The 18,367-nt window shown below is 49.8% G+C and overlaps 8 protein-coding genes across 8 annotated transcripts; 4 read left to right on the top strand and 4 right to left on the bottom strand.

Annotated features, from left to right (window-relative positions):
* Positions 1 to 368: 368 nt before the first annotated feature.
* Positions 369 to 1,498, top strand: N7498_007719 (fumarylacetoacetate hydrolase family protein; the record flags this gene model as incomplete). Its single annotated transcript, XM_058454781.1, has 4 exons — positions 369 to 563; positions 657 to 993; positions 1,069 to 1,189; positions 1,255 to 1,498. The coding sequence occupies 4 exons, from the start codon at positions 369 to 371 to the stop codon at positions 1,496 to 1,498; spliced, it is 897 nt and encodes a 298-aa protein (XP_058307030.1).
* Positions 1,499 to 2,761: 1,263 nt separating this feature from the next.
* N7498_007718 (cytochrome P450) lies at positions 2,762 to 4,744 on the top strand (the record flags this gene model as incomplete). Its single annotated transcript, XM_058454780.1, has 7 exons — positions 2,762 to 2,937; positions 2,990 to 3,274; positions 3,341 to 3,500; positions 3,549 to 4,012; positions 4,139 to 4,173; positions 4,229 to 4,409; positions 4,486 to 4,744. 7 exons carry the CDS (start codon positions 2,762 to 2,764, stop codon positions 4,742 to 4,744), a joined length of 1,560 nt encoding a protein of 519 aa, XP_058307029.1.
* Positions 4,745 to 5,165: 421 nt separating this feature from the next.
* Positions 5,166 to 6,333, bottom strand: N7498_007717 (magnesium transporter CorA family protein; the record flags this gene model as incomplete). Its single annotated transcript, XM_058454779.1, has 2 exons — positions 5,166 to 5,751; positions 5,801 to 6,333. The coding sequence occupies 2 exons, from the start codon at positions 6,331 to 6,333 to the stop codon at positions 5,166 to 5,168; spliced, it is 1,119 nt and encodes a 372-aa protein (XP_058307028.1).
* Positions 6,334 to 8,510: 2,177 nt separating this feature from the next.
* N7498_007716 (anoctamin family protein) lies at positions 8,511 to 10,905 on the top strand (the record flags this gene model as incomplete). Its single annotated transcript, XM_058454778.1, has 4 exons — positions 8,511 to 8,598; positions 8,650 to 8,803; positions 8,852 to 9,146; positions 9,211 to 10,905. The coding sequence occupies 4 exons, from the start codon at positions 8,511 to 8,513 to the stop codon at positions 10,903 to 10,905; spliced, it is 2,232 nt and encodes a 743-aa protein (XP_058307027.1).
* Positions 10,906 to 11,432: 527 nt separating this feature from the next.
* N7498_007715 (uncharacterized protein) lies at positions 11,433 to 12,899 on the top strand (the record flags this gene model as incomplete). The annotated part of the gene is made up of 1 exon (XM_058454777.1): positions 11,433 to 12,899. The coding sequence occupies one exon, from the start codon at positions 11,433 to 11,435 to the stop codon at positions 12,897 to 12,899; it is 1,467 nt and encodes a 488-aa protein (XP_058307026.1).
* Positions 12,900 to 13,158: 259 nt separating this feature from the next.
* On the bottom strand, positions 13,159 to 13,799 carry N7498_007714 (uncharacterized protein; the record flags this gene model as incomplete). The annotated part of the gene is made up of 3 exons (XM_058454776.1): positions 13,159 to 13,243; positions 13,311 to 13,533; positions 13,595 to 13,799. The coding sequence occupies 3 exons, from the start codon at positions 13,797 to 13,799 to the stop codon at positions 13,159 to 13,161; spliced, it is 513 nt and encodes a 170-aa protein (XP_058307025.1).
* An 834-nt stretch (positions 13,800 to 14,633) lies between these two features.
* N7498_007713 (uncharacterized protein) lies at positions 14,634 to 16,134 on the bottom strand (the record flags this gene model as incomplete). The annotated part of the gene is made up of 2 exons (XM_058454775.1): positions 14,634 to 15,403; positions 15,465 to 16,134. 2 exons carry the CDS (start codon positions 16,132 to 16,134, stop codon positions 14,634 to 14,636), a joined length of 1,440 nt encoding a protein of 479 aa, XP_058307024.1.
* Positions 16,135 to 16,730: 596 nt separating this feature from the next.
* Positions 16,731 to 17,391, bottom strand: N7498_007712 (uncharacterized protein; the record flags this gene model as incomplete). Its single annotated transcript, XM_058454774.1, has 2 exons — positions 16,731 to 17,050; positions 17,109 to 17,391. 2 exons carry the CDS (start codon positions 17,389 to 17,391, stop codon positions 16,731 to 16,733), a joined length of 603 nt encoding a protein of 200 aa, XP_058307023.1.
* Between the last annotated feature and the right edge of the window lie 976 nt (positions 17,392 to 18,367).

Here is an 18,367-nt window from a genome sequence, read left to right as displayed (position 1 = left end):
CAGTCTCCCTACCGCTCCGCACCCAATACCAGTCCGAAAATAGTCCCCTTTTCTGATCTCAAACGATGCTACTTTCCACATTTAACAAATCGACACAACCTATTAGGCATGATGTAGGTGCAGACTCCACGCATAGCTCGGTTGTTGGGTGGGAAATAATCCTACCGAGATCTCACCGAAGGCTACAGCCATTTGGAATCGTAATCTTCGCAAAAGAATTCTTCCATATGATTGAATATACGGAGAGTCCACTCGAGAACTCCCTGTGCTTAATACGCACTTGAACTGTTATTGAAGTTCTCTGAGAGAATTTACTTCCGGCTTCATTCTATTCGGTTTTCAGCGAAGAACAAGACCAGAGCGAGAAGATGGCACAATATTGGACGCATCTCGTTCGTTTCATCGCTGAGGAAGATGGTCAAGTGCATCTGGGACAGGTAGACTCTACACAATTTCCCGATGTCGGTCTCGCCATGTTGAACGGCGAAAAGGTGACGGTGAAGGAGATCAAGGGGTCTGTATTCGACGGTGTAGTTCAGAATAGAGTTCAGAATGTCTCTCAGGTACGTCAGCCTACCAAAACTCAGCATGGACTAAAATAGGCACATCCTGGACCTCAATACTGATTAAGAAGCATTATGCAATAGATCCTCTAGCCTATCAGTATGGAAGATTTCCCTCTCATTCGCTGCATGGGGCTCAACTACCGCGATCACGCATTAGAAGCCAATATGCCGATTCCCGACGTGCCTGTACTTTTCATTAAGCCCCGTACAGCTCTGAATGGGCCACAGCCAGCGAGAATCAATGTACCGAAGATCGCGCAGGATGGCACGAGCGACTATGTAGCGGACTTGTCAATCATTATGTCGAAGACAGAGAAAGACATCCCCGAAAAAGATGCTATGGATTATGTGCTTGGATATACCTCCAGCAACGACGTAAGCGCGAGAACACAGCAGTGGAAAAATAGCCAGTGGTCAATCGCTAAAGGTATGTGGTATTACCTTGCTCTCGGAAACCCTTTTAAACAAAGACACCAATACTGAGGAAAATACTGAGGAACAGGATTTGATTTCTCCTGTCCGATCGGCCCCATTCTTCTCGCTCCATCTGCCATCAAGGACCCGCATCAACTTGCAATTAAAGCAATCCATAATGGTAACATAGTCCAAGGTTCAAATACCCAGTAAGTAATCAATCTTCAAACTTCTAATTGTTATTTCATCTTGGGCTAAGCATTGAATGTAACAGGGAAATGATATTTACTATACCTCAAATAATTTCGTTCCTCTCTCAGGGAACAACTCTTGAAAAGGGTACGATCATCATGACGGGAACTGGACCTGGTATTGGGGCTATGCGGGACCCCAGAGTTGTTCTGAACCACGGTGATGAGATTCGGGTGGAGATTGAAAGATTGGTACTTTGGTTAACACAGTCTACTATGAATAAAGAACCCATTTGTCGTGTCTTATCATTATCATCTATATTATAATGTATAAAATGAAGTATAAGATCACTTGTTCCCGAAGTACAACTTGTCATCTTTAATTAATCCTTAGTTCCAAGTCCTAGCCAATTTACTTAAAGATTTTTGTATACAGTAAGATCAAAATAATTTACAGAGTTTTGCATATAAAGAACGATACGGGAAAACATTGATCTACGACCCGTCTCAGTAAGTAAAAAATAACTAAAGTAAGTCCCAGTCGAGCCGTCTACTCCGAAACACTATATTAAATGAGATTACACCTTCATATTTCAACAACCACGTATATTTAACATAAAGTATTGAAGTACTGTGATCTAAATAGTATCAGTTACTTATTGAATAATTAGACTCTACATTTCTTGGTGAGTTTACCTTTAACCTCGGGCCGGAGGGTTCTCGGTGAAATGTGTAATTAACCCGCAAAGTTGCATTGATATTCAGCTTGTTTTACTGTAGAGTTAGACTATAATTGTCTCATTATTTCCTCCTCTGGTGATTGTCTAACGGACGCAGTGATGTATAACCCGAAATTCCAGCGAGAGGGGCCGGGTGATATGCATTATTACGCCGAACGTAAATTATTATCTCTATCTGTGTGGGGACCCCAACTATCTCAGTCAGGGGATCCAATTGAGGAGACTTCTGCCTCGCCATTTTATAACTCGAACTATCTCTCTTCCAAGTCAATATAAATTAGATTCAGCTAAATGAATAACGTATTCGGTGATTTCGCAGCCTAAGGCCTGGAAAGCAAAACCACTCGTCGACTAAAGATTGACGGTGGTAATCTAACCGGACGTGCGAAAGGACCCCAAAAAACTTTCAGCAAAGGAGTTTGATATGGAGCACATACGCCAAACGCAAATTTTTGCGGACCAGCCGCCGAACCAATCTGACCTCGCGCATGCATTCGACCAGAAGGTGAGCAGCAATTTGACTTGACCTAGTACCAAACAACATAATTTCTGAAATTCTTTAGCAGTTTGCGACCGATTTTGGCGCTGTCTCCTTGGCTTGTTTGATCTTTGCGGCTGTTTCGACGTTTGCTTTCTGGAATCGAAAGCCCTGGAAGCAGAGCGCAGGAAAGGCATCCAAAGAGGATAAAACAGTTACGAAAACGGGAAGATGCGTCATTCAGAAGATGGAGGAAGAGGACACGAACTGTGTCATTTTTTTCGGTTCCGGCGTCCTGAGATCATGATTTTTCCCATCATCGTATTTCGGTAATCGGTCTATTTTTACGTGTCACCGTGATTGAGCGTCAACATGGTATCTATACTATCTTCAAATATTGTTTTGACGGTAGCTGGCCTACTCTTTGTCTATGGCATTTACCGTCTATTCCAGGTTGGCAAACGGGACCCACGACTACCCCCTGGTCCTCCAACGGTGCCAATTCTCGGGAATATGCTGGATATCCCTAGCACTGGTCTGGGCAAAAAGTAAATCCGCATTTCTTTTATTTAGCAGACATCCGATTTAACATGCTGGCAGGTTCATGGAATGGTCGCATAAATATGGGAATATATATTCCCTCAAGGTCGGATCGGGGACCATGATCGTTATTTGTGATCGCAAAGCTGTCCATGAATTGATCGACAAAAAAGGCAGTATCTACTCTGATAGGCCACCTAACATTGTTCCGCTCTTTATCACTCGTGGGAACCATATGACCATGGAATGTCAAACTCCCTCGTGGCGGGAAAAGCGAACGGTTGTAACAAGAAACCTCAACCCCAAGTCGCTTGATGAGAAGCATTTCCGCGTTCAAGAAGCCGAGTGGGTTTTCATTTACCAATTACTTCCCATATTAGGGTACGGGTGCTAATCCGTCTTGAAATATAGAGCCGTCCTTTTTTTGAATCGATTAGTCGAAGAACCGACGAAATTCTTCCCCTATGCTAGACTGTATGCGTCATCGGTTGCGGCGGTATTGGCTTGGGGTTTCCGTGCAAAGAGCCTCGACTCCTTCTGGTTCAAAGATGTGTCCGAGATGATTGAAGAGGTAAGTCGCCAGCTCTCCGTGATATTAGTCATTAACCAATTCATATAGTGGCTTGAAGCAATTGAGCCTGGAGCAAACCCACCTGTGGATCTAACCCCTTGGTTGTGGTATATGCCAGGTAGTTGGAAGAAGCGCGCTTACCGTATGCGTAAAAGAATGGACACTATATGGGGTAAAGCGCGTCAGCTGGTGGAAGAACGTCGCACCCGTGATGACAAACGTGAGTGTATGATTGACATGAAACTGGATGATTACAACAAGGATGGTTGGCCGATGAGCCAGCATGGTTTCAACAACCTCTTTGGCGAGCTTATGGAGGCCGGCGCCGACACCACTGCGAATCAGATTCTGACCTTGATTCTGGCCTTGGCTAAGAATCCCAAGATCCAAGAAAAGGCCCGCAAGGAGATTGATGCCGTTTGCGGGACTAAGCGAGCTCCGCTATTCTCCGATTTTGAAAAGTTGCCTTATATTAACGCTATTGTGAAAGAGGGTCTCCGCTGGCGCCCTACGTGGGTTTCTCTCCCCTAGAAAAACATACACGCACTCACTCCCACTCACTCATAAACACATACGCTCACCTAATACCAAGATGACGTGAATACAGTCTTTTTGCTGACCCATTCATGAGTATGCAGATCCGACCTGGGACTTCCTCATACAGTCACAAAAGGTGAGTTTTTAATCATATGCCATGTAAATTAACCACGGCTAACTCAAAACACAAGATGATTGGTACGATGGCATGCTTATCCCCAAGGGAAGCACGATCTTTGTCGGCGTATGGGCTATGCACCATGATGAGAACTATTACCCCGACCACGACACCTTCAACCCGGACCGATTCGTGAATCACCCGAAACTGGCAAGCGACTATGCAGTCGGCTCTAACTATGAGAACAGAGATAAGTGATGTCTTTCAGATCAACCGTGCATGTTGACTAACATCTATTCCACATCATTATGGCTACGGTGGTGGACGAAGAATCTGCCCTGGCATTCACCTGGCTGAACGTAGCATGTGGCATCTTGCTGCTAAGCTACTCTGGGCCTTTGAATTTGAGGAACCCATTGACCCGAAAACTGGCAAAGTTAAGCTCTTGGACCCCAACGCATATACATCCGCCAACCTGGTATGCCCTCTCCCGTTCGACGTGCGGATAAAGCTTCGTAGCCCGGAGCATGGCGAGGTGATCAAACGGGAATTGGCAAACGCAGAAGAATTTTTGTCTCAGTACAACTAATCCTGCATACTGTCAAGACCTTTGCCCGTAACTTGTTGAGGGATATTTACCTGTATATTCTTGGCATCGGCGAACCACGGTTGGGAAGACAATGAATGATAGCTGAGTATTTTGAATTTTACAGAGCGGTATAAGCGACCTAAGGTTAATAGCACATTCATTGGCGGTTCTTCCTCCATGCCATATAATATGCCGGTTTCACAGCTGGAATAACCAGGGACGGTTCTTCTGTCGGATAAACTTACAAGAGTACAATCTACACGCAATGGGACGTCCTAGGCTTAGAAGTCCTATCATATGAAGAGGACGAGTAGTTGGAGACTTGTGTTGAATTTTATCGCTATCTGGAGACGATATACTGGGTTAGACCTTTATGCATAATACTGGGTCGTATTTCGACCACAAAGCATCCCTCCACACCTCACAGAAGCCTAAACTTAGCCGCAATAGCCAAACAGACAACCATAAACACAACAAAACTGCCAACGATCCCAAAGAACCACGACAACCCCGTTGTTTCCTCCCCGGGAACCTGAACGTTCATCCCAAACAACCCCGTGACAAAATGACACGGCACAAAGATGGTTGCCAGCACCGTAACCTTACTCATAACCGAGGTAATCTTATGACTAACCCTTAGATTCGTCGCACTAAGCTGCGCCAGCGAATTCGCCTGACTCCGACCGATAATCTCATCGATATGCGACAGCGTCGATAAAGTCGTGACCAAATGGTCCTGCACGTCGCCGAGGTAGAGTAGCAGTTCGCCGTCTGGGAAGACGGGTAGTTTGTCGGGGCCTTGGCATCGTTTCACGAAACCGTTCAGCACGTCCACTTTGCCGTGTAGGCAGCGAATGATGTGGGTGATCTTTTTGCGGAGGACGTCGACTTGCGGGATTAATTCTTTTACGTCGTCGATTCGGGCAATGTAGACCTGGTCTTCTATGGCTTCAGATTCGATTTCTGCGGCGCGGGTGAAGGGTTCGAAGCTGTCGACTATGTCGTCGCTGGCTTTTGTTAGTTGAGTGGCAATCGTGGGGATGAGGGGGGGCGTACATGAGTGCGTAGCAGATCCAGTCACTGGAGAGAATGGTCGGATCATGCATCTTGCGAGCTCGTTCGCGGACTCGGTGGACGTGCTCGCACCCGCTTGGAGAGAAGGTGACGACGCCGTACTGAAAGACGAGGATGTAGATCTCCGCAGTGGCTGGGATGTCGGGTCTCTCGCTTTCGCTCAGGTCTCGATCGACAAGAGTCAGGAACGAAATGAGGTAGTAGTTCTTGAAAACCTCGACTTTCTCGCGAGGCTCGCGGATGGTAATGTCCTCCGCCGTCAGAGGATGGATGGAGAGCGCCTGCGAGACCACACTAACGTCCGCTTCAGTCGCATCGCGGATGTCGAACCACCAGGTCGGTCGTGATGGGTCTGGCCGACTCTTTTGGGTCTCCTGGAAGATATGGTCCAGGTTACCGTTAGGGAGGAGGTCGTCCCATGTTGGCGACGTGGTTGCTTTGAGAGTCTGCGAACAGAAGAAGCTGAATCGGTCGGGGGCTGTCTCGACGGTCCTGACTTCGGTTTGCTTCTCCATCTTTACAGGATAGATGCAAAGTGAGTAGTTGGGTCAGAATATCCACCTGATGCCATGAGTGGGCTCACGGCAAGAGATGCTCTCTAGGGGCGAAGGCTGTTCATGGGACGGCACGGAGTGAGTCTCTCAACCCATTCCAATGGCACGGAGATTGAAGGCTTCCCGAGAGCAGAAAAGAACATGAGTTGAGACTGGCGAGGGATCAAGTGCCAACGGACTGTGTTCATGGGGTGAGAGGTATCAAACGTGGTAGAGGCGATAGAGCGAAAAATCCCTGCAACCCGACTTAGTCACAAAGGTACGAACCCCTCTTCTCTGCCCAGCCCTACCCGTTGACCCACGTGGTGCGAGCCAAGATGTGGGTATGCGAAGGTTTTGAGCCAATCGCGTGCTAAACTACGGCGTGTTCCAGAGTTTTTGAAGTCCGGCGCAAACACTGGCACCGGATGGGCCCGGCCTCGCATATAGTGGCTAGGCATCCTCATTTCTAACTTGTTGAATTCTACCATAGCTATCTCCATTCGCTTTTGGAAAGTACAAGCTGAATAGGCGTTGATTGAGGTGAGGGTCTCGGAGGTTCATTATATCGGGATAAGGACGCGTATCCAATTTTTACCTGAAACGAAACCGACAGGACTACTGTAGGATGAAATCATCGCCAAGTCTGAACGAAAACTCCCTGAAACATTTGCGCAAGCTGTCCCAACCTTGAGCTCGGATCACTATGCATTTCCCATAGACTCCGTAGTAATGCTGGCTGCTATAGCGGCCTGGAACGAATCAGCCTCAACGCTCACACACATCGACGAGTCGCACGCACCAAATCAAGACGCATCGATTTTCTGAATGAAACCCGACTTACGCAGTCGCGGATAAGCCAACAAGAAGAATGCGACCACGGCGAGCAGCACGAGAAAGGTCGGCAAGAACATGAACGTGAACAGAAAAACGCTCAGCCCCAGGGTCAAATTCTGACCGTGAAAGCGGCGGACCATGAGGTCGATAATCTCTCCGAACATGAGCCAAGAGCCAAGAGTAGATGATATTCCAAGGTCTATGCCGGAAGCCGTAGGGACGGGCACAAGGAAGGCCTTGCCAACTCGAGTCACGGTCGCAGATCTCCAAGTGCCAATGCCCATATATACCTTCACCGTCAATGGAATCATCGGAATCCCGGAAGGTGCACAGCCATCCCGTAGCCCATTCGCTATATCCGAGTCGAATCAAAGGCCGAATGTTGATGCCTACGATTGGTTGGCGAGGGCATGTCTCGGTGCCGTCATCGACCCAACGGGCATGATCATCTCCACTCTTGGCAACGGAGTAATGGACCATTGCAATGGACCGTGTGTAATTGCATTTCGAATTACCGGTCCCTTGTGGTGTATTTCCGACACCAAGACGGCCCAGAGGCAAGGCGGAAAGTGGAATGCCCCATTCTTACGCTGAGAGGGCGTGGCGCAATAGCTTCAGGCAGCAGTTTTCCCACCCGCCCTGGGAGAGTTCGAGGCTAAGGAAAGGATACCTGCACCTGCAGATACACAGAAACACTTTTCAATGCCGTGACCAAATCACTGGTCCTTGTGTTTTCATCGCTGCAAATGCTATGCACGATGCTGCTCCCGTGCCGTGTGGGTGATTCGTGAGCCGTTCAAGAGAGTCTCCGCTGAGGGGCGCGACTCAAGTTGCAATTACTGCCGAGGTGCAGATTTGTACAGGGTGGGCGGTGGCGGCACTCATTTGCTACAGTCCATAACAAATGAGCAGGCTAGGCTGAGGTAACAGCGAAATCTCGTGAAGGGGGGAAATTACCGCCGATCGGTAACAAAGACGTGTAATTCGACTGTCCCGTAGGGCTGAAGCTTGGCCCGTGGATCCCGGTGCGTTTCGCAGCAAGGCACAGGGTGGTATTTAATCCAGGCCTCAGCTATCTCGGTAACGATCGAGTTCATTTAGTTTCGGGGTGTCTGATGCCAAGCCAATTATGGACGGATGAACTGTGTGATCTGGTCCAGCCGCTCCGATCGACGGTGCAAGTTGTCAAACCGGATCGTCCAGTGGACCCGTGCAGTAATGATGACTCGGAGTAATTATAGTATAGCGCCCTAAATAGCCTGGCTGGGTTCCCCCACATTTCCCCTTCTTTTCCCACACCGTGTTTTCTCTTCTCTCCAACCATGTCTTGGCTCGCAGGCCAAGGTTCCGGCGAGGAGAACGATAACCTCGGCGTTGATTGGGTACTGCAGTACGACTTCGGTGACCTTGGTACAGTCCCTGCATGACTTCCACTTCTGGACAGGTCGCTGACGATCGCAGATCAAGCGCAAGCGATTCTTGAGTTTCGCACGCTCGTTGCGGACTTGCACGAAGCCGGTCTTCGTGTGCAGGTGCGTCATGGCCACGGTTCGTCGCTATTGGTGTGTATTCGGGTGCCTAGGGACCACCTTGGCCAGATGATTCAAAAGTCGAGGTTTGTCATTTCCATGGGAGGGTGTTGGAAACTTGTTAACGAGGGCAGGATTAAGGATTGGTTGTTTGGAATCACGCATAGTCTGCCGACGGGCGACGAAAACACAACCGCCGATCCCGAGACGCCTGCGGAGCAGATCCGCTCGGTTTATCACGCTGTCACTTGGCAGAAGAAACTGGGCGGCGCGGGCATCACGCCGAACCATGGAAAGTGGAAGAACGTGACTGCCTCTTTCCCGCTACACGATCAGGACGCGTGCTCTGAGTTGCTACGACAGTGGAATCGCAAGACGGTGTTGACGACTCAGGATCTCGACACCATCCGCGCGCTCTTTGGTGAAAAGGTTGACCTCGGCATCGACATTGACATTCGATAATTATCATCGTTAACCTTTGAGTTTCCTGCAGGTCGCTTTCTACTATGCTTTTATCAACTGTTACTCGCTCTTTCTGGTGGTGCCGGCCGTTCTGGGCATTTTCGGCTGGCTCTATCTGGGCCCCTACTCAATCATCTACGGCGGTGCTCTATGCATCTGGTGCGTGGTATTCGTCGAGTTCTGGAAGATCCGCGAGTCCGATCTGGGCCTGCGATGGGGGGTCAAGGGCGTCGACAGGCTGAAGATGGATCGGGCGCAGTATGAGTGGGAGAAGGAAGTCACGGACCCCATTTCAGGGCAGGTGGTACACGTCTTCCCCGGGTGGAAGCAGTTCCTGCGACAGCTGCTCCTGATTCCCTTTGCTTCAATCGCTAGCGTCGCTCTTGGAGGCTTGATCTGCGCCACGTTCGCATCAGAAGTCTTCATCTCGGAGGTGTATAAAGGTCCTTTCAAAGGATACCTGGAATTTCTGCCGACCGTTCTCTTCTCGCTCTCGCTCCCCGCCATTAACTCTTTTCTCACCGGCATCGCAACCCGCCTGACCGACTACGAAAACTACCGAACGCAGGATCTGTATGACCTCGCACAAACCCAAAAGACCTTCGTGATGAACTTCATCACTTCCTTCCTGCCGACCATCTTGACCGCATACGTCTACGTTCCATTCGGCAAATCCATCATCCCTCTCCTCGATATACTCCGATGGACCGGTCTCAATTCAGATACCGCCAAGATCTACCGTGAGTTTGAGGTGGACACATCTCGTTTCCAGCAGGAGGTTATCTACCTATCGATGACCGCACAGGTGCTCAGCTTCGGCGAGGAGATCGTCCTGCCATACGTGAAGCATTTCCTGTGGCAGAAATGGAGAAACTACCGGGACCGCAAGGCTGGATTAAGTCGCAAACGCAGCTTGTCCAAAGCCTCAGACTTGCTATTGATCGACCCTCTGGAAGAAGCATCGTTCCTGAAACGCGTGCGCAGCGAGGCCGACGCCGATGAATATAAAGTGGAAGACGACATATTGGAAATGTGTGTGCAATTTGGCTATCTCGCCCTATTCGGCGTTGCATGGCCACTTGTCCCACTGGGCTTCCTACTGAACAACTGGCTGGAATTACGAGGCGATTTCTTCAAACTTACCCTGGAATGCCAGCGCCCACCCCCCATTCGAACAGACTCCATCGGACCGTGTCTCTTGGGCCTGGATTTGATAGCCTGGATGGGCACACTGTCCACAGCAGCGATTGTCCACCTATATCGAGGCCCCATGTCCGAAGTCCGGCTATCCTACCTTCTCTTGACTATTTTCGTGGCGGAACAAGCATACCTCGCCCTCCGGTTCATAACCTCCACAGCGTTGCAAAAGATCTTCTCCGACGCACTCCGTCGCGAAGAAGCCCGGCGATACGCAGTGCGAAAAGGCTTCCTCGAAGCCAGCACGTCGCCCGCCGAGAAATCAACTTCACCTGGTGGGCGGGTCCGCCAGCGTGTGCGTTTCCACGAGCGGGTCAACGTCTATCCCTCCAGCGATAGCAATCATTCGCCCGACGGCAGTCCATCACCGACGATTGAGGAGCCGCATGATGATGTTTTACGTGGATCCGACCGTGAGGCGGAGTTTTGGGCTGGGCCGTCGAGTGACACTGCGGAGGCAGGCGTTAAGCTGATCCGTGCGCTGACTTCGAAAGCAGGGGATGATGCCAAGTGGACTAAAGAGGCATAGAGCATAGCATTTATAGCGCGGCGTTTTGTACAGACTCGAATAAACTCAAAATTTCGCATTTTACAGAGTTACGCGTAGTGTGGAGTTCCGCAAAAAGTAGAGTGGCAAAGATCAAGACCAGGGCAATTCTCACTCGCGTCCCTATTCTATGAATAGAATGACAGCGGCCCAGTCTCTCGATCCTCGACAGAAAAGGGGGTCTATAATTTCAATGGTAATCAAACATGCTAGGACGCTAGGCTGCAGGATAAAGGAGCGACTAGTGAAAACCGAAAACTGGGGAATGTTCAGCCCTACAGGGCCACGCCTTGGCGCAGATCCACCGGTTCCAAGTTTCCACTTGTTCTCCGTTTTCGCTCTTCTTCTCGCCTTCCACCTCCTTTTCTTCTCCCTGAGGTGCAGGGTGCACCGTACACCTTACACCACACGCCCTCTCTTGGGCCACACCTGACTTCTTGTCCTTGTCACTTCGTCAGCCGTGCAGACCGAGCGACATGTGTATAGTTTTCTCGTGACCACCTCTCACAATGGCTCTCCACGGGGACTCCTCCGACACGCTAATCACCACTCCCTCTCCGGCACAACTTAAGCTCTCGCAAATGGACTCTGAGCTAGAACTCTCCGTCATAGAGTCCGCTCCGCCCATTCCAAGAATCCTCCGTGAAGCCAGCGATATAACATGGCAAGAATCCCTCGAAACGCAAGACACGGTGACTCTGCGTCGCCGTGGCCGCGATCGATTCAAACTTCTGCACCAGCAACAATTCCGGAACAGTCTTCTCGCTGGTGTTGGCTACCTCGAACTCGCGAATGCAGGTGACTTTGCTGCGAATGTCTGGAATGACATACCCGTGCCTACCTTTGCCGCCGTGCTGATGGGTATCGGTGGTACGCTGGCGCTGGGCATGGCGTTCGTCGCCTTTCAGGATTTCAGACTGAGTTGGAGGAATGTCCGATTGCTACAAGACGAGAAAGAACACCTCCTGCGCCTGCGGCAGTACCATGCCAAGAACCCCGAGTTGGCACGTTTGCTTGACAGTCGCCTGGGCGTTGGGGTGCGTGAGATCGGTACCGAAGTCGTTGACCGCATCTTCATGGATATTCTCCTAGGCGGTGGCTCGGTTCTTGTTGGTGTCGGTACGCTAATGGCGATCGGGGGTGCAGATCCGCATGTCTTTAAAGCGAGCAATCTGCTCTCCGGGTACATTGGCAATGGGCTGGCTGCGGCGTTCGGTCTTTTTAATGCGGTCTGGTCGTGGTTTCTTATCCAACGGTTCAGAAAGCATGACACTGCGGTGCGGAGGAGCGAGCCGAGTGATGATATTCATCGGCGACTGCATACGCGTTTCCGTCGGTTCCAGTGGCATGCGTTGATCAATGGGGTTATCGGGTTAGTTGCTGGCGCAGCGTCGATGGTTACAGCCACGCGCTGGTGGGGATACGTGGTGTTGATCCCCTGCATAATCTCACTGATCTTTTGCAACTACTTCTGGCGCAAGAAGCTCGGCTATGACCGTCCTGTCCTGGGCCATGTTTCTCTTGCAAGAATGCAGTTGATGCCTCTTGTCGAAGATCTCGAGTATGCGATTATCGTGCAGCGCGGTCTGTCTGGGCAGGAAATATCTCTCCCGCAGACAATTCTGCAACCCGAGTCATTTGAGTCCATGCTGCAGTTTATTGTACGCAATCGCATGCTCGAAATCTATGCCGTCTCCCTGGCCCAGGATAAGAAAACTCGATCGATTCTTCTTGAGATTCCCGCTTCCACCGAGCCAGATCAAATAAAAATCACCCACGACATCCTCCTGCGCCTTTCTTCTCGCCATAAACATACACAGATCCTACTGGATCACGCAAAACGCTTCCTCCGCACCGAAGGCGTCCTCATTTTTACGCATCGCGAACGACATCTCTTAGAGTTACTGGGTTACGCCGTCTGGCATGATCAGACGGTCACGGCCCCGACGCAGGAAATTTCCATAGAGATGAAGTAATACTTAGATTTTTGGGGCGAAGCTAGCGACTGGTCGCCTGCTGACGTTGCATGGCATTAATTAGTAACATAGATATGCTGGCCATGTTAGACCTTCTGTTCTGTCTGAGACATCGAATTCATTGGATATGCGAATCGATTTGGAATGCAATTCTTTTTATCACCTTATTCTTCGCTTTCTAAAGATCTGCATATATACATTCGTACCGAGCACCTATGATAATCAACATTGGAATTGAATCGGTTCAGACCACCACAACCTAGGAATCCAGCCCAGGGCAGTTCTCACTAGTCTCCGAAGTGATGGTGTTATAAGGAGAGGGATCGGTCCAGATAATGTTGAAGCTGTAATGAATTAGCATTTTCCATTCCCATCAACCCCCATTTCCCACCCAAGAGACCGAGTACATACCTATCATCAGGATATTCAGGGGCATTATCATCACCCAGCTTCTTCACAATATCAGTAAGAGCATGATGCTCCCAGCAAATAAGAATATTGCCACTGCCAGTATACCCATCAACAACATCCTTAACACAACCAGAATGATCCCGGCCGCAGGAAGTGTCAACTGTCAGACCAAGGTCCTTAGCCAGGGGCTCGACGGTGTCGTAAGGACGCTGGCGCTTGCCATCTGCAACATGTCAACTTCCTTCTTCTCAGGACCCCGCATTAACAAGAGATAGAAAACCCACCACTCTTAGGCTTCTCAGCCATGATATGTCCGATGTTATAAGACGAGCTAGCGCCGAAGACATTGCGCAGACACTGCGCGCGCTCCAGGCCCTGCGCATTCAAGCCGTTTCCAGAAGCAGGCTTCTCGCCGTGGCGGATGAGGTAGACGATGGGGTCAGCGACGGCGAGAGTCGCCAGGAGAGCGAGGGGGAGGATCTTGAACATCGTCGTATTGTCTTTGTTTTTGTTCTGTTCAAACACGTAACAGCTTCCTACCGTAGTGTATTTATACTTTACATCACCAGATACCCACCTAATCCCTTTCAGCCTTGAAGGACTGCGTATTACGAGCTGGAAGGTGAATACTACCTTCCCCTGTGATCCATCCGGCCAACCCCGATGCGGCCGAGCCATACGTCCTTGTGATCAGCGAGTCATGGGTGGATTCCGGGCTTTTATTCGTGTGCCGATCATGGGGCTAAACCGCTCTGGGGAAGTGCAGCCTGCGCCCCGTGCCGCTCCGCTTACGCTGTTGTCATGCTTGTAGGGACTTGTTTTGAATGAAATGTTTTTTTTTGCTGCTGAATCGAAGAAATGCAGTATCTTCAAGAGTGGTACTTTATTTGATTGTGGAGTTGTGGCTTTTTGTGTTTTGCGATCGTAGCTCAGTAGATTCATACCGCGGCTAGGTAGATATTTCCGTGGTAAGATGACATCACGCACAATTAGTTTAGGCACGAGTATTCTCTATGAGGCTAGGCAATCTTGAATATAGATCCCTGTTGTCCAGGTGTGGAGATGTATACCCCTGCAGCCACATCTGCAGCACACGTGGGCTTAGTCTCCGAGATCGGTCGGCTTCTCGCGTGTCCACTGTAAGCTGTTGCGAGCTAAAATGCAAGATACTATCTTCTTTGTCCCTACCAGTTCGGTGCGGAGGCCGCTGACTGGGTCGTACATCCGATGATGAATTTGACCTGTCAGAAAGGACGTGGTGATATATGGACACTTATATAAGATTCAGCTGATCTTTCGCTAAGACAGGAGCAATGAGCAGCTTCATGAGAATTCTTGGCAGTCTCGGGACTTGCCAAAGTCCGGCAATGCCCAATTCTCGATCCACCTACATTTAAGTATCTCCTGTACAGTTGGCCGCTTTTCTGGCCCAAAAGACAATATCGAGCTTAGCATATCCATAACGGCAGCTTTCTCTTCTACATCAAAACCTCGTATTCCAGCGTCCTGCCGTGGGAGTTGAATATGCTTTTCAAAGCGGTCTTCCCAAGACCTCACCTGTCGGCCACGATTTGGTTTCCCATTTTCCTCGAAATATTCGTGTCGCGCCTCCCATTTCTCCCACCACTGAGGAGGCAAGTTCCCTCGAGTATCAACTTGCTCAGATGTTATGTCGTCCGGCGTAGCAAGGATATCCTCGAACAAGGAACGCTGACCTAGTATTATCCATATAGAACACCCGAGTGTCCAAATGTCAGTTGAGAAAGAGAGGCTCCGTTCTGGCTCAAATCGGGCTTTAGGTGGCACAAAGGATAGCGGGGCATGCGAACCACACCGATGCTCTGACAAGGGTCTATATGCTTCTCCAAAATCACTCAGAAAGATTCTAGATTCTGATGGGGAGAATTCCTCCGAAGCCTTCCCCAGCCAGATCGGAGGGACGGCACTAGATGGAACGCCAGGTTGAAGGGGTTGACCGTCAAATCGAATAATTGGCTCTGACGCAGGCGAGCTATATTTCTCGTATAACTGGTCAATTGAGAGCTGATCAAATTTAGCTGGTAGATGCAGAAGAATGTTGCCAAGGTGGATGTCTGATGTTAGTACTAATTTAGTATATGGTTGAAAAAAATAGGAGGAAGAGTGTAGGCCGACCTCTATAAACAACTCCTTTAGAGTGAAGGAACTCCACAGCTAGTACGAGCTGCGCAATAAGTGAGCGAGCTGTTCTAGCCTGAAATATGCGTCTGTATGATGCATTCTTCGCACCGGAGACATTGCACATCGCTAGATCTGTCACATAGCAAGGGTGGGTGCCATTAACCCCATAGAGGATGAATCTGTCTTTAACGGAGGGTATAATTTCCCTGCCTGGGCGATCAAAGGGAGAAGCGTGGTTGAGATACTCTAGAACATCGGCCTCTCGAGCACTTGACTCCGCTGTTCCAACTTTGACTGCCACGTATGTATTAGACCGGTAGTCTCGGCAGAGCCAAGTGGTGGAATAGGTTCCGTAGCCTAGCTTGTGGACTACTCGGTACCGGGATTGGAAAACATCTCCTATCATGATAGGGTGGTATCCACCGGGCTGGTACTTTTCAAGTCTCTCGACTTCTTCTATCGGTACGTATTTGAGGGGAAGTGGATCAGAGTCGGCGCTGGATGAGAAAGCCATGGCCGACCTGCGTGCGAGTGCACCTAGCGAAGTTTGCCAAAGATAACGGTAGCAGAACGAAGACGATCGTGTCTGATGAAAGCAGATCTGGTATACAGAGCTTTGATGACGCGCCCAGAGTAAATTTTGTGACCTGACTGCGAAGGCCATTACCGGAAGACGTCAGTTTGGTAATCGATTGGCGGTGCAAGGTTCGATGAATTTCCTCCGGCCATAAGGCCCCTGAAAAGGGCAGCTTGCCTGCAATTACTTTGTTCGTGATAGATTGCGCGCTTGATGCGTGACGAACCGGCATCTAGAGGATTCGTCAATGGGGAAGGGGCCCGTGTTGTCTTGGCCCGTCGCGGTCGGACCGTGCGGCCGAGGGTTGGGGGCGTACATAAGCCACCCCTTAGATCGGCATGTCACTCTCTGCTTCAAAGATGACGTCCAGCTTGCTACGAAAACACGCCCCGCTTCTCATGGCTATTTCAGGGGCCAAGATGAGACTCTCTATGGCCGAACGCGATCGAAAAACGCGGAACGTTTGAACATGAGTCCCAGACCGGAGAAGTTGAGAGCAGACATCCTGCTAGAAGCATCGGCACTATAATTAGAGATGGAACAAGCACCAACCATAAATCATTGTAAAAAAGCATGGTATATCCTAATAAGCTAATAACAATATGTACAGTCTCATCATTCGGCATAACTATCAGTCCCCAATTCATCCCATTCCCCCTCATCCATCGTCATGTCCGCATGTATTAAACAAAACTGCGCTCAACCTGCACCTTAACACAGCTGGGGTTCTGAGGCTTAGCAGTAGCATCACCCATAACCCAGTTAAGGGTGGTATAGGTGTAACCAGTGTAGTAAGTCTCACAGACATACCAGTTCCGCAGAATCTTAGGCGTGCCACCAGTAGGCGGGGTAACGGTATCATCAAGGTAACTGTAGATACCCATGCGGTTCTGCTCGTCGAACATGACCTGCTGCATGTTATAAGAAGGCTCGAAAATGGGCATGGCCACGTTGGTGGACGGGTCGTTGTAGAAGCTCATAGGCTCGGACTCGTAGGCAGTTTCTGTGTATTGTTAGAAGGGGATTCCCAAGAAAGAAAGGAATACAAAGGGTTGACGTACCACCGTTCTCGGAGTAAGGCAGCTTCCAGACCAGAGTACCTGCGGGGGCCTGGCCCTTGATCGGGGACTCCTCGCCGGTGGTGGTGTTCAGGTTGAACTGGGAGCTGGATCCGGCCAGGCAGAGTGATTCAATGGCGGCGCCGGAGTGGCAGGCAGCGAGCTTCTCGCCGTTCAGGGTCTTATTGGCAGATTGGATCACCAGGTAGAAAGGTTTAGATTGAATCTCCTGTGCGGTCGCAGCTCCGAGGAGCAGGAGGGAAGAGATAGCGGCGATGGCCTTCATGATTTGTGATTGTGAGAATATTGAGCTTGAAAGGTGATGTGATGTCTGAGAAATGAAGAGAAAGTAGAGGTAGCACGGTTGGCTTTATACTTAAACCCGGTGATAAAGTCCGAGCGTAGATCCTGAGACATGCGTGTCTAGCGCCATCGCGAACATCCAAAATCGTGGCAGATCGTCAGGTTAGTTGCAACTTTCCCGGACCTTCCGTTCCACGTAAGCTTTTCAAATTCGTCAGCGACCGGGAATTTGACAGTAGGATTTTTGGGGTTTTCTATTATAACTGCATTTCCTGCATCTACACTTTAGCGCAGAGCCCAAAACGGGAGTAAACAATGCTGCATGGGGGAAAAGTGCAAGGTTGGGCAGCGGAGCGGGGTCCTCGGAAGGGCCTTGCCACCGCTTTCCGCGCTCGTACACGAAAACGAGCGTCATCTGGGTTGTCTCACATACGATTTTCCAAACTGGGAAGTTCGTAAACAGGCTTTTTTGCAAAACAGCATGGACTCTGGGTACTACCCTGACCCGGGCTATTTTTTTACTTAAGTTTCGGGGAGGCTGGGTGTTGGACGGATATTTCCGCCGCGCTTGTCCTCGCTTATCCCGTGCATAAGCTACCTAGGCTTTTTTCTCAGCCGTTCTTCATACGTTTAGATGGATAAAATGTAGGCTGCTAGAATTGCAGTTATAGAATTGGTTGCGACAGAACATATTGATCAACGGATTACTAGGAATCCGAAGTTAATAACTATGAGAACATGGCCCTGTTCTTGAACGGCCCAAGCTTTGATCCCGTCGGGTGGCTGGCCCACGCTAGGTCTCAGTCCCCACTTGTCAATCAGCGAACCCTGCTCACGAGCCACTGCTGGTCCTTACACGGATCGATTCTTTGCATAGTGCCGAGTGTCCGAAAACCACTTTCAATTGTTGCGGCCGACCATTAGGCGAATGGCCCAAGCTCGGTTGGAAGCCTCAATCC

The sequence above is a fragment of the Penicillium cinerascens genome, assembly GCF_028974065.1.
Source record: "Penicillium cinerascens strain IBT 15544 chromosome Unknown contig_9_segment0_segment0, whole genome shotgun sequence".
NCBI lineage: Eukaryota > Fungi > Ascomycota > Eurotiomycetes > Eurotiales > Aspergillaceae > Penicillium > Penicillium cinerascens.
The sequence above is the reverse complement of the archived record's forward strand: the minus strand, read 5'-3'. Positions and strand labels throughout refer to the sequence as shown.